This window comes from Cetorhinus maximus, unplaced genomic scaffold, assembly GCF_964194155.1.
Source record: "Cetorhinus maximus unplaced genomic scaffold, sCetMax3.hap1.1 HAP1_SCAFFOLD_696, whole genome shotgun sequence".
Lineage (NCBI taxonomy): Eukaryota > Metazoa > Chordata > Chondrichthyes > Lamniformes > Cetorhinidae > Cetorhinus > Cetorhinus maximus.
Window position 1 is genome coordinate 112,046 of NW_027596638.1, and position 15,407 is coordinate 127,452.

Genomic DNA, 15,407 nt, shown 5'->3' on the forward strand with positions numbered 1-15,407 from the left:
ACTGTTGATCATGTGAACTCAAGTGTCCAGCAATGCACTTGCACTGGGGAGACACCGTTCACCTATTCCATGTGTGGGAAGAGATTCACTCAGTCATCCCACCTTAAAACACATAAACTTGTTCACACTGATAAGAAACTAAGTTTTCTAAGTTGTGTGAACAGAGATTTAAAAGCAAAGTGGACCTGCTGACACACAAACACATTCACACTGGTGACAGGCGGTTCACCTGCTCCATGCGTGGGAAGAGATTCACTCGGTCGTCTCACCTACTGACACCAGTGAGTTTACAAGTGACTGCAGGGGTTGGATTCTGCTGTTCTTGCAACTGTTAATCACATCCAGGACTGGACCATGTTCATTCTGAGAGCAGCAGTTTGCTTCTGATGATGTTCATTATCCCTCTAACTGGGCTGGAGTTTAACATTTGGATAAATGTCAAATAAATCAGCTATGTTCTGAACATATTGTTGTAGATTTTTGTCTTTCCCACCTGAGTGTTTAACATCACCTGGCTGGAGCTCAGAAAGGACAATCTGGGGGAGGGTCATACGGCAGGAACAGAACTTTAGCCTGGACACAGTCCTTCAGGGTCACACTGAGAGGGACAAATGGCACTTTTGTCTTTCTCATCTCTTCACTGACACTGAAGAGATTTTGTGTGGGTTAATCCTGAAGTGTGGAAGAAATGTGTGTCAGCTGCTTTTTTCCATGGTTCAGATGGGACAAAAGGCTCCTTTACAATTGTGTTTAGAATCAGGAAGAACAACAGTGAAATAAAGCAAAATACTGGGGGTGTCTAAACTAAAAACAGAAAATGCTGGAAAATCTCAGCAGGTCTGGCAGCATCTGTGGAGACAGAAACAGAGTTAATGTTTTGGAACCAAAGAAGAGCCATATTGGGCTTAAAACGTTAACTCTGTTTTTCTCTCTGCAGATGCTGCCAGACCTGCTGAGATTTTGCAGCAATTTCTGTTTTTCAACAGTGAATGCTGGAAACGTGCTGTCAAATCAGAGATTGGTGTAAAATTGTGATGTGTTCTTGTCTTGAAAGAGAAATGGCAGGTTTAAGTTTCCAGCCTGAAAATGACTGTGGTAATTATACAACAGCTACCATTTCAGGACAATGTTAACTTATTTGAAAGACATTTGTTAAAATCTGCATTGAAAGAGCAGATAGTGGAGTTCACAGGAGCCTGTTAACTGCTGGGACAATTATACCAGACATTTGATCTCCAGATAAAGAAGGATCTGCACTGTGTTTCCAGGAATTCCCTGTTTTATTGATGTGCGTGTGTTAGACACCAGGATAACTATAAATAGACAACTCAGGATATCCATGGTGGTGCAATCCCAACAGTTACTCTGGGATCACTCCCGCTGTGGAACTCCACCACTGACCCTGCTGAAGGTTGTAGGCTCAGGGAGTGGGGTCTCCATGAGTGGACTGTCAGAAAGCTGGGTTTCAGTATCCTGACTAATACATGGTGAAAAACCAAGGGATCCTTACTGAGGGATCTGTCTGGGGTTTTACCTGTCAGTGTAGGTCTAGGGGTGAATGATTCCCGACTCCCTGAACTGTCTGACATTGAACCCAGTTTAGAACAAGATGGATTCAGTGTCCAGGAGAATAGGGACAAATATCACCCACAATTGAGGGAGACACAAGCAGCTGTTAGAGAAGTGAAGCAATCTTTGGAAAGGAAGGTGGTGAACCAATATAGGAATAATAGTGACAACTTTTCCAGCTCCATCAGGAGTGAGAAGATAGTTAAAGATGGTTTTGAAAGTCAGCTCAGGACAGATTGAAACAGATTGCCAGGATATAACAGAGCTGTTAAATGACTATTTCACATCAGTCTGCACTCCTGTGGATGATGTTCAGAATCCAGCTGTGGGATGTGCTGTTGACAGTAACATCATCAATATTAAAGTAGAAAGTGATTGTCATCCTGGATAAAATAGGAAATCTCAAACTAGATGGTGCTCCAGGTCCAGATGATACCCACCCAAGGCTGCTTAAAGAGATGGGATGGCTGCTCTTTGAGCCCCTTGGCCGAATCTTCAACAGCTCAATAGAGTCGGGGATTGTTCCCTGAGATTGGAAGGAGGCTCACTTAGTTCCCACTTTCCGAATTGGAGACAAATCAGAGCCAGGGAACGACAGGCCCATCAGTGTGATGTCAATCACAGGGAAGATGCTTGAAGGGATCCTAAGAGATGCTGTTTCAGATCACTGGGGAAGAGAAGGAACCATTAGAGATCCTCAACACGGCTTCTGGAAAATGAGGTCGCAATTTACAAACCTGTTTGTGTTTTGTGGAGAAGTTGTTGTGTTTGTGGATGAGGAGAATCAGGTTGACATTGTCTATCTCTGGGTGTAATCCAACAACAACACCTTGTATTTACACAGAGGGTTGTGGAGCTGGAGGAAGTTACAGAGACTCAGGAGTGTCAAACTCATTTTCCGTGGTGGCTCTGATCTGATATCCTGGCACTGGGTGAGGGTCACATTAAGCAGAAGTTATTAAAATGGAAGTATATACAGATAAACTACATCAGTATTTTCTGACATTTCCATTTAATTACTGCTCCTGCTGCTCCCGACATCTGACACCTCTTAGCTTCAACCATCACATCAACACTTGGAGCAAATGACTGGGCTGAGGCCTGTCTCGGATAAAAACACGAGGACCACTTGTCATCACAGAAATTTACAGCACAGAGGAGGCCATTGAGCCCATCATGCATGTGCTGGCCGAAAATTAGTTATCCAGTCTAATCCCACTTTCCAGCTCTTGTAGCCCTGGAGGTTACAGCACCTCCAGCTGTATATTGGAGTGTTTCTTAAATGTGATGAGAGTTTCTGCCTCTACCACCCTTTCAGACAGTGAGTTCCAGATCCCCAACCACCCTCTGGGTGAAAACATTACTCAACTCCTCTCTAATCCTCCATCAATTAGTTTAAATCCTTGCCCCTTGGTTATTGATCTTTCTGTTAATGAAATAGGTCCTGTCCGCTCTATCTGGGCCCCTCATAATTTTATATATCTCAATTAAATCTCCGCTCAGCCACCTCTCTTCCACAGAAAACAATCCCAGTCTATCAGATCTTTCCTCACAGTTAAAGTTCCCCAATCTGGGCAACATCCAGATAAATCTCTTCTGTACCCTCTCCAGTGCAATCACATCCTTCCTGTAATGTGGTGACCTGAACTGTGCTCAGTACTCTAGCTGTGGTCTAACTAGTGTTCTTTATAGTTCTAGAATAACCACTCTCTCACCTTCCATTGACTTCAATGTAATGGAAACTGACAGTTGGAATCTGTCAACATTTGAAAGATATTTACAAATGATTCGAGGGTTTCTTACAGATGGGATCTTTCTCTGTTCTGTCCACTCGAGGTGTTAGATAAGACGTTCTCCTGGGAATATCGAGCTGGAATATTGGGCCGTGATGTGTTTCCTTGTTCATCTTGTTGACTCTAACTGTTGAATCTTGTGATTTCTTGTGATAATTAAACTCACAACAATAGATTGTCTTTTCCTGACTTTATTAACAGCACTGCAATCATACAGACAGAGTATAGTTCCCTGATCCGGGGAACACGGGTAATGTTGGGGTAGACGCCTCGTTGTTCGAGTATGTCCAAGCTGTCAATGATTGCATCGTTTTCTGTGGCTCCTCTCATGACTGAAGAGTCTGATGTGGGATCGACATGGACTGGCAGTTCATGTTGTCGTTGTTGGTACCGGGGGAACTTCTGCAGCTGCTCCACCACTGGTCTTCCTCTGGGCACATCGGATGTTGTGAGTCTGGAGTAGATGGTCCTTGAAACATGCTGAACCAAATTTCAGTGTTTGCCTCCACATGGGCCGGTCGGCTGCAATGTTTTCCCCAGAGAGGTGGTCTGCAATGCACAAGTTTGTAAGGCTCTTTTTTAAGGGTGTCCTTGTACTGTTTATACTGACCACCTTGATGTTGTTTACCCTGAGACAGTTCCCCATTGACGATCTGCTTGGGGATTCTGTCATCATCCATGTGGGGGACATGGCCTGGCCATCCAAGTGGAATTTTCTGGAGGGTGGTCTCTGTGCTGTTGAGCCCAGCACGATGGAGACCTCGTTGTTTTGTGATTTTGTCCTGCCATCGAATTCTCGTGATGGACCTCAGGTGCCTTTGGTGGAAGCGTTCCAGAGCTTTGACGTGGCTCCGATAGCAGACCCGGGATTCTGCTCCATACAGCAGGGTGGTAAGGACAATGGCCTGGGAGAGTCTGAGTTTAGTCTTCAGGTTAATGCCATGCTGCTTCCAGACACAAACAGAAATAATACAGTGGATTCAGAGCTCGATTACATAGGATTACAGAGGATATAAGGCACAGAAATAGGCCATTCAGCCTAACCAGTCCATGCTGGTGTTTATGATCCACTCGAGCCTCCTCCCATCTTTCCTCATCTAAATCTATCACTGTAACCCTCTACTCCCTTCTCCCTCTTGTGCTTATCTCGTTTCCCCTTAAATACATCCATACTATACACTTCACCCACTCCCTGTGATAGTGAGTTCCACATTCTCACCACTCTCTGGGTTAGGAAGTTTCTTCTGAATTCCCTATTGGATTCTTGGTGACTATCTTATATTGATGGTCTCTCTTCCCCACAAGAGGAAGCATTCTCTCTGTATCCTCTCTATCAAAACGTTTCATCAATTTAAAGGCCTCGATTAGGTCACCTCTCAGTCTCCTTTATCCAAGAGAGAAGAGACCCAGCCTGTCAATCCTTTCCTCATATGTCAACACAAACATTTCTGGTATCATTCTTGTCAAACAGCGCGTCCCTTCGGCTGTTCACAACAGGCAAATTGCTGACCATAATAAACCAGCCCATGCTTGCAAATCTCAGAACTAAGTGTCCAACATGATAAGCGACTCTGCAATTGGACAGCACTTACTAAACAAATCTGATTGTGCTAAGAATGACACTGACAAACAATTTAAAATTATCAGTAATGCTCACGGTATAGCTCACTTACACATGCTAGAAACTCATGTATTCACACACAGGGTCCCGTCCTTTGCAAACAGAAAGAGCATGTCCACACACTGCGCTTTCTCAAAAAAACAAAAGCTTAGGGACAGTCATTCCCTGGTTCATTTCCCATGACCAATCAGAGTCGACCTACCTGGTTTGAATTTAAACAAAAGCTTGGCAGTTAACTACTGCCTGGTGCATTTTCCATGGTAACACCTCTACCAATCAGAGTCCTCTTGCCAACCAATCAGCCCCTCCTCTCATGTAGTATAAATCATTGTTCCATTTACAATTGGTATTCTTACAAATCTGTCCTGATGAGTGCAGGATGAAAAACTTCAACAGCATGTCTCTTTTTTCAGAAATGTTCAGCAAAATTTTACCAATAATGATCCTGGGTGTGTTATCCTTCCCTGGATGCCAAGGCTAGGAGAGACATAATAACTTAAGAAATAGGAACTGGAGTAGACCATTCGGCCCCTTGAGCCTGCTCCACCATTCAATAAGATCATGGCTGATCTTATGTTTCAATCCTGATAACCTTTGATTCCCTTACCTAACAAGAATCTATTTACCTGTGCCTTAAAAATATTCAGTGACCCCGCCTCCACCGCCTTCTGATGCAGAGTTCCAAAGTTGCACAATGCTCTGAGAGAGAAAAAATTTTCATTTCTGTCCTAAAAGGGCGACCCTGATTTTAAAACAGTGCCCCCTAGACTCACCCACAAGAGGAAACATCCTTTCGACATCCACCTTGTCAAGGCCGTTCAGGATCTTGTAAACTTCAATCAAATCACCCGTCACTCTTCTAAACTCCAGTGGAAACAAGACCAGTCTGTCCAACCTTTCCTCATAAGACAACCCACTCATTCCAGGTATCAATCTAGTAAACCTCCTTTGAACCGCCTCCAATGTATTTCTATCCTTCCTTAAATAAGGAGACTAAAACTGTATACAGTATTCGAGGTGCGATCTCACCAATGTCCTGTATAACTCAAGCGTGAAATCCTTACATTTATGTTCAATCCCTCTCATAATAAAGGATTGCATTCCATTAGCCTTCTTAATTACTTGCTGGTCCTGCTTAATAACTTTTTGTGACTCATGTACTAGAATACCTAAATCCCTCTGCACCTCAGAATTATGCAGCCGTTCTCCATTTAAGTAATACTCTGCTTTTTCATTCTCCCTGCCAAAGTGAACTTCACATTTTCCCACATTAAACTCCATTTGCCAGATCTTTGTCCACTCACTCAACCTACCTATATCCATCTGCAACCTCCTCATGCCCTCTTCACAACATACTTTCCTATCTATCTTTGTGTCCTCTGCAAATTTAGCCACCATGTCTTCACTCCCCTCATCTCAGTCATTGATGTAAATCGTAAAAAGTTGAGACACTCTGGGAGGTACGGGGAGCTGGGACTTGTCCATGAGAGTAACTGAAGGTATGAAAACTGAAATAATCTAGAGTTAGAAAGGAGAAAAGGTTCAGTTCTGGATGTGATTCTCAGCATCAACAACTGAATCCAACTTTTCTGGTAACATATGAACTCGCTTATGTCTCAGCAGGTCGGATGACCGAGTAAATCTCTTCTCACACATGGAGCAGGTGAACGGCCTCTCCCCAGTGTGAATTCGTTGGTGTCTCAGCAGGTTGGATGAATTAGTGAATCCCTTCTCACACACAGAACAGGAGAACGGCCTCAACCCCATATGAATGCGGTGGTGTCTCAGCAGGTGGGTTGAACCAGTGAATCCCTTCCCACACAAGGAGCAGGTGAACAGCTTCTCCCTAGTGTGAATGCGCTGATGTCTCACCAGATAAGATGAACAAGTGAATCCCTTCCCACACACTGTGCAGGTGAACGGCCTCTTTCCAGTGTGACTGCGCTGGTGTCTCACCAGATGGGAAGAATGAGCGAATCTCTTCCCACACGTGGAGCAGGTGAACGGCCTCACACCGGTGTGAAATCGCTCATGTACCTCAAGGTAGGACAAACGAGAGAAACTCTTGCCACATACGGAGCAGATGAATGGCCTCTCCCCAGTGTGAACCCACTGATGTGTCCGCAAGTTGGCTGACTGAGTGAATCTCTTCCCACACACGGAGCAGGTGAACGGTCTCTCTCCAGTATGAACTCGCTTGTGTATCAGAACTTGGTTTGAACGAGTGAATCCCTTGCCACATATGGAGCAGGTGAATGGTCTCTCCCCGGTGTGAATCCGTTGGTGCATAAGAAGGCTGGATGACCGAATGAAACCCTTCCCACACACGGAGCAGATGAATGGTCTCTCCCCAGTGTGACCACGCTTATGTGTCAGAAGGTGGAAAGAATGAATGAATCTTTTTCCACACACAGAGCAGGGGAACGGCCTCTCCCCAGTGTGAATGCACTCGTGCCTCAGCAGATCAATGCTTCTTTTAAAGGTTTTCTCACATTCGGAGCATTTAAAAGGTCTCTCATCGGAGTGAACCAGTTGGTGCTTAGTGTAGCTTGAAAACTGAGTGAATGCCTTCCCACACTGGGAGCAGCAGAATGGCCTGTCCTTGGTGTGAACTCGCTGGTGCTGAGTGAGATGCCCTGACTCACTGAACGACTCCCCACAGAGAGAGCAGCTGAACGGCCTCTCGTGTGTGTGAAGGAGCTGGTGCTCCGCGAGGCAGGAGGACAGCCTGAACCTCTTCCCGCAGTGGGAGCAGCTGAACGGTCTCTCATCAGTGTGAACTCGCTGCTGCTGGACCAGTTCCTCAGAGGTTTCAAAACTTTTCCCAGAGTGAGAGCATTGAAGAGGCTTCTCATCAAAGTGATCGAGTTGGTGTGCCAGCAGGTTGGATGAGCACATGAATTTCTTCCCACACGCAGAGCAGGTGAACAGCCTCTCACTATTTTGAGCTCGCTGTCGTGTCAGCATGTTTACCAGCTGTATCAATCCCTTCACACAGGAGGAGCAGGTGAACAGCCTCTCACCAGTTTCCAGCTGAGGCGGTCGATTAAATCCCTTCAGATGTACAAATCTTCAGATCCCAATGACCCAGCTGACTCTGTCAGACGTGAGGTTTGATTTGATATTCCTGTCTGCAGATCCTCCTCTTCTATTACCCTGTAAAATAAGTTTACAAAGAATTACACTGTGTACATTACACAAACAGGCCATTCGGTTTATCTAGTCTGTACTGGAGTTTCTACTCCACACAAATCTCCTCCCATTCTGCCAACCTAATCTCAGCCTTTCAGCTGATCTTTCTAATCCCTTTTCTCTCATGTTCTCATTTAATTTCTTTTTGAAAGAGTCTCAGGTATTTTTCTCAGCCACTTACTGTAGTAGCGAGTTCCACATTTTAATTACTGCCTGAGGAAAGAAATATCTCCAGTTTTCCTGTTGGATTTATTTGTAACTATTGTGTACACAAGACCTCCAGCATTGGACAGACCAACAAGTGGAAACATTCTGTCCGCATCGACCTGACCATCCTAATGAGGATTTTAAAGACCTAGATAAAAGCAAAATACTGCGGATGCTGGAAATCTGAAACAAAAACAAAAATTGCTGGAAAAAAACTCAGCAGGTCTGACAGCAACTGTGGAGAGAAAGACAGAGTTAACGTTTCGAGTCCATATGACTCTCGAGTTCTGAAGAAGCCATACGGACTCGAAACGTTAACTCCGCCTTTCTCTCCATTGATGCTGCCGGACCAGCTGAGTTTTTCCAGGTGTTTCTGTTTTTGTATTGGATTTTCAGCATCCGCAGTTTTTTGTTTTTATAGAAATGCACAATATTCTCTCCTCCTGCTGACAGGGACAGGGATGTCTGCGCATGCGTACTGCTGCACATTGACCCCGCTCAAGATGGCGGCAGTTGACTCCGCCATTTTACTGAGAACCGCGGCCCGCAGCTGCCCCCAGGACCGTTCGCTGCGACCGCGGGGCCACTGCAATTTACTCGGGTGTCGAAGCCTCCAGTGGACCTTTATAACATCTCACTGCCCACTCCACCGCCTCCAATCCCCCCCATCTACCGGCTTCATTGACTTGCCTGCACTCGAAAATTGTCAACTCCTTCGACCAGCTCTTGCTGCAGGATGTTAAATTGGAATGTGGAATTTCATCCCTGAAGCTCTCTGCCTCTCTACCTCACTTTCCTCTTCAAGATACTCCTTAAAAGCTACGTCTTTGCCCAAGTTTTTGGTCACCTGCCCTAATATTTCCTTATGTGGCTTGTTGTCAAATGTTGTTTTGTAACATTCCTCAGAAATGCTTTGGAACGTTTTATTACATTAAGGTGTTATATAAAAACAAATTAAGTGTCATTGACTTGGACATATATCACTGTTCCGACATCATCACTGGGTGAAAATCGTGTAATTCCTTAACTAACAGCATTGTGGGAGCACCTTCACCACATGGACTGTAGCTGTTCAAGAAGGTCAAACATCATCTTCTCCACAGGTAACTGGGGATTGCCAATATATGCTGCAGGTCTTGTTAATGACACCCAAATCCCAAGAATAAATTTTAAAAACTTGTATGTAAATATGGATATGTAAAATAGATTAAAAACACCTACAAAAATAATTGTTCTTTAAACAATATTCTTTTACATTGTCTGGACAGTGTCCGTTTAGCAACCTGATCTCCCCTAGAATCTACCTCCCTTGACAATTTCACATTGGAAATTGCTGGGCCCGACTGGGTTCCAAAGTCCTCAGGGTTAATCCCAGCAGCTTCTCCTCCATCTCCACTCCAGCTCAAACTGATGCAACAAAGGCTTCCAAAAGGGAATTGGATAAATTGCTGGGCTATGAGGAAAGGGCAGGGGAGTGGGACAAGCTGATTTGCTGTTCTGGAGAGCCAGCACGAGCATGACGGCGAAATGGCACCTTCTGAATTGCAATCACTCAATGATCCTCAGATTCAATGAAAAAGGACCTACACCGGAGGCCAGGGACCAACTTCTGCAACCAACACGCAGCCCATTACAAATCAGTTGTTAAATGGTCCATCTCTGTTTCTAGACTCAGTTCTGTGAGCAACAGCTGCAATAAAACAAATACAAAATACTGTGCTGTAAATCTGAAAGAAAAAGAGCAAATGCTGGAAATGCTCCAGGTCAGACAGTAACTGTAGAAAAAGAGAGTTAACATTTCAGGATGTGCAGAATCAATTACAGGGAATAAAAATTCAGCAGAATTTTATGGTCAATATAAGCTCAGAAGCAGAAGAGAATGATCTCTAGTGCAGGAAAAACAATTCCTGACCACGGGAAGGTAAAGCTGGTAAATCAGCAGTGGAAAGACGGGAGACGGGCAGCAGGGGACACCTCATTTAGACACAGCTGGCAGAAATAACAGGGAAATACCAAACATGTTTAAAATACACCCATTGTTCGAGGGAGAGGAAGTTAAACAATGGAAGAGAGGTGAACAGGGAGGCAGAGGTGAAAAAGAGCAATGGATGGACATAGATTCAGATCCACAGTAAAGAAGCCACACCAGTCCCAAAGCTATGGAAACCAGAGCACAGCACTAAAAGCTCTAAATTGTAGATGAATGTTCAATAATACTCACCTCTGAAACAATTTCACTGTTTTCAAATTTAAAATCTTCTGCCAGAGCCTGCAGCTGGAAAGATATTACAAGCAGTGAAAGCACCTGTAAAAGGATATTACAAAAGTCATATGTGTCAGTCCAGGTTTGAAATTCAGAAGAGACAAACGTTTATCTTGGTTTGAGTTTCCTGTGTGTTGATCGTCCCCTTCTAACCCTCTGTAAAAGGAGTTTCCAAAATTCATCACTGTTTGTCCAGGATAGAAATTCACAACATTCCCTCCTCCTGGCCTAGGATTACTTAAGCAGTGACAATTTCCATTGGAAGCAGGTCAGAGAAGGTTTACTAGGCCAATTCCTGGAGTGAGGGGGGTTGTCTTATGAGGAAAGGTTGAGCAGGTTGGGACTATACTCATGGGAATTTATAAGAATGAGATGTGATCTTATTGAAACATGTTAGATTCTGAGGGCTCTTGACAGATGCTGAGAGGGTGTTTCCTCTCATGGGGGAATCTAGAACAAGGGTAGGGGGCACAGTTTACAAATAAGGGTGTCTCTCATTTTACACAGAGGAGGGGAAATTTCTTATCTCAGAGGGTCATGAGTCTGTGGAATTCATTTCTCCAGAGAGCAGTGGAGTCTGGGTCATTGAATATATTCAAGGTTGAGTTAAGCAGATTTTTGATCTACAAGGGACACAAGCGTTATGTTGGGGGTGGTGGGGGGGGGGGTGGGGGGGTGGGGGGGAGGGAGGGGGCGCAGACAGGAGAGTAGAGTTACGGCCACAAGCAGACCAGCTATGACCTTATTGAATGGCAGAACAGGCTCGATGGGCTGAATGGTCTCCTGATGTTCTTATTCTGGCGCTTGGGAAGACCGCGCATGCGCCCTGCAGCAAATTGCCCCTTCGGAAGATGGCGGCCGTTAACCAGGGTCTGTTAACAGAAATAGAAACACCTGGAAAAACTCAGCAGGTCTGGCAGCATCGGCGGAGAAGAACAAAGTTGACGTTTCGAGTCCTCATGACCCTTCAACAGAACCTACTCTTCTCCGCCGATGCTGCCGGACCTGCTGAGTTTTTGCAGGTGTTTCTGTTTTGGTTTTGCATTTCCAGCATCCGCCGTTTTTTTGTTTTTAACCAGGGTCTGTTTCCCGGAGCTGCAAACGCCATTCCCATTCCTGCACAGTCTGATTCTGGGCTTGCGGCCTACATCGGGTGTTTATGAAGCCTCCTTTCCCTCCCCTCACCTCCCGGCTAAATTCCTCCCTCACCCATTTCCAAAAGCCTCTCCCGCACTCACTGGGCTCCGATCAAAGTGACATTGCGCATGCTCCCAACTGATCAGCACGGCGCCTGCGCACTGGGCTCCTGTACGGTGACTAGAGCACATTCACATCCGCACGGAATGTTGGGTAACAGCAGCGCCATTGACACTCGAAATAAAAAATAGAAAATCTTTCATTTAACCAATTGGGATAAATTAATTTTAAAACAAGACACGTAAATGTTTGTGAATTTGTGTGCTGCTAGGTTCCATCTCCCAACGTGATTTAAATCTCTGCTCCATTCGGAATACACTGAGTTTTTAAAGCTTTTTCCAATGGTTCCCCTCTCTCTCCTCCCATGCAGGTGCTGACCCTGGCTGGGTTCAATCCCACAGTCACTGGTTCCTCTCTTTCTCTCTCTATCTTATGTTACTGAATATTCACTCTTTGATATAATGATACAGCACAGATGGACACTATTCAGCCCATCATCCCTGTGCTGACCTTTTTGGACGATCTATCCAAGTAATTCCACAGCCCGGCTGGTACTGTCAAAATGATGCATATCTGCTGTAGTAATGCAGGAGGTGAATGGGAAAGGATCTCCCGGAATCTGGGAATATTGATTGACCAGTGTTCTGAGCTGAAATAAAACCGCAAGTGCCACAAAAACTCAGCAGGTCTGGCAACTCCTCTGGAGAGAGGAACAGTGTTAGTGTTTTGATTCCAATATGATTCTTTATTTTATTCAATCATGGGATGTAGGTGTCCTATCCCTAGTTGCCCTAGCTCAGAGGGCATTTAGAGTTAACCACATTGCTGTCACATGTAGTTACCATTTCACTAAATGACATTTGTGAACCAGATGGGTAGTCATCATTCGACTTTTAATTCCAGATTTTTATTCGCACTGTGGTGGGATTATCCAGCGCATTGCCCTGGGTCTCTGGATTACTAGTTTAGCAATTACCGCTCTGCCGTCTACTCCCCTTCTTCGAAACTGAAATGGACAGCCATTTTTCCTGTATTCTGACTTTAAAACTTACCGTGCTTTTTATTTTATACTACAAACATGACCACTCCCTTTGCCTTTTGTTCAATCACATCTTTGTTTAATCTCTCCCGTCCTCCTGACCTTCTCTTTTGTTGTACCTGACCCTCCCCACTTTTCAATGCCAGAAAACCCATCCTATTTCTCCATCTCTTCAGTTCTGAAGAAGAGTCACATTGCAGTCGAAACATTAAATCTGCTTCTCTCTCCACAGATGCTGTTAGACCTGCTGAGTTTTTCCAACACCTTCCGATTTTTATTTCAGATCTCCACTATCCGCAGTATATTGCTTTTATTTAAGGGTTCACTGGTTAGTTAAGTACAGAGTACTTGGTCGAGTTTAATTCGATAATTCTGCACACCCCACATACCACAGTGACATTATTAACAAAGGGCCAAGTGAAGGGAATATCCCTGATGTGATAGAGTAGATGAATTATGGAGTTACGAATCAAGGATATTAATATGCTGTAACCTCACAAATGCCAATTAGCTGGGATGTTGCAGTTTGAAAGAACCCCACATACTTGTCCAGTGAAAGAGGCCGTGTCCATTGGACATATTCGGGCCACACCACTGTCCAATTTCACTGGTGTTCATGTGGATGGATCTCAACTTTATGAATAAGGACTGTATCAGACTGTTGCTGCATCTTATGTCCCTCATGACAGCTGTAATATCCTTATTAAATACTCAACATAATATTTAACCCAGAAATCTGAGCTTATTGTGATCACAGCCCTTCAAACTGCCACTGATGGAAACTCCAACTATTCAGAAACTATCCATTGGTTGTAACTCCCTCAGGGAAAACCTTCCTCTCTAGCAAAAAAAAACACAACTTCTCCACAACAGAAAGGAAACCACTCACCCACCACTCCAAATGCCGAATTATTTGGTATATTGCTGGTAAGTGACGGGAACAATTTGCTATTTGTAATGTGAATGTACATCAGCAGCAAGAGTTAGTGAAGAGGGTGATGGTAATACCCAGGCAGACTGACTCACCAGGAAAGTTACTCCAGAGGGAATTCCATGGGATCCACCCAGAACACTGGCACTGGTACGACAGACTCCAGTTAAACGTGATTTAAAAACTTGTCAGGACCATGACCCTGATGTGACTGTGGCCAAAGAGGCCGTACACCATAGCAAAGACTTTCCCTCATCCTTTCTCAGCAAGGACTCATTCATCCAACAAGGGTGGCTCTAATTTGACTTGGGTCACACTTTGATGCCTCAGAAAAGAATTATTTTTGTTGATGGATCAAATTTGGGACATGTTTCTCTTTTTCCAATCCTCGATATGTTGCATAATTACTATTGACAACACAGGATGCACCAGGATGTCCATCACTACCTGAACCTGTGACCAAATTAACCCGGACTCGTGAACGGACATGTCTCATCTGAATGACGTTCCGTGGGAAACATTGCAGATTGATTATACAGGCCCACTACCCACAGTAACAGGAAGGGACCGGTATATCCAGGTAGTTGTAGTTATGCTTACCTGGTGGATTGAATCTTTCCCTGCCTGTAAAAAATGATGCAGCCACTACAGCTAAAATCTTGTGGGAACAGATCTTTATCAGATGGGACTTTCTGAAAAGGATAGAGAGTGATATTGGTTCTCATTTCACAGCTGAATTAATGCAGCAGTTCCGTCATCTTGTGGTTGTGGAACAACATTTCCACATCACCTACCACCGAGCACTTAGCGGGATAGTCGAGGGCTTTACTTTTCTATAAAAACAGTACTGAGAAAAGCTGTCATGAAGGGAGCTGATGATCTGGTCAAGGTCAACTGCCTTGCCTGGTGTGTTAATGACCATTCACTCCCATCCTGTGCACTGCTCCAATTGCAGCCCAATTCAGCTCATGACAGGTCACAAAATGCAGATTGTGCATCGCCCTGCGATCCTACTCCCCATTGCTACTCGACAGATTCAGGATCTGTTTCTCCAGAACCTCCAACAAACCTCAGCATCCTCCCTCAGTGGGACTACAGGCAGTGGAGAAGATGGTGCTGCCCATCTCAACACCTCCTGGGAGTACAACCCTACCCGTTACATTAACTGTTCAATGGGAGATGAAGTCATGTTAAAAACCTTGTGAAAAGGGGTCGGGTCGGGTTGCTAATTGGGAAGGTCCATATGATGTTCTAGATAGACTTGTGGGAAACAAATCTTATATTAGCGAAATGGAAATGAAGGATGGAAATGCAATATTTGTGTTATCATGAAGATCCGTGTGAACTGTATATAATGAAAATGTCAGATAACCAGATGGAGAATAAACGCTGTGTTTGATTTTATCCAACAGGGACAAGATGTGGATGGTCACCATGCTCCTGGACTGTGTCCAGGCTGAAGTTCTGTTCCTGCCATATGATCCTCCCCCAGATTGTCCTTTCTGAGCTCCAGCCAAGTGATGTTAAACACTCAGGTGGGAAAGACAAAAATCTACGACAATATGTTTAAAACAATGCTGATTTATTTGCTATAT

The 15,407-nt window shown here is 44.5% G+C and overlaps 1 protein-coding gene across 1 annotated transcript; it reads right to left on the bottom strand.

Moving 5' to 3' along the window:
- Positions 1–6,525: 6,525 nt before the first annotated feature.
- LOC144674548 (uncharacterized) lies at positions 6,526–8,010 on the bottom strand. Its single transcript, XM_078535848.1, has one exon. The coding sequence runs from the start codon at positions 7,948–7,950 to the stop codon at positions 6,526–6,528; it is 1,425 nt and encodes a 474-aa protein (XP_078391974.1). The 5' UTR covers positions 7,951–8,010.
- Between the last annotated feature and the right edge of the window lie 7,397 nt (positions 8,011–15,407).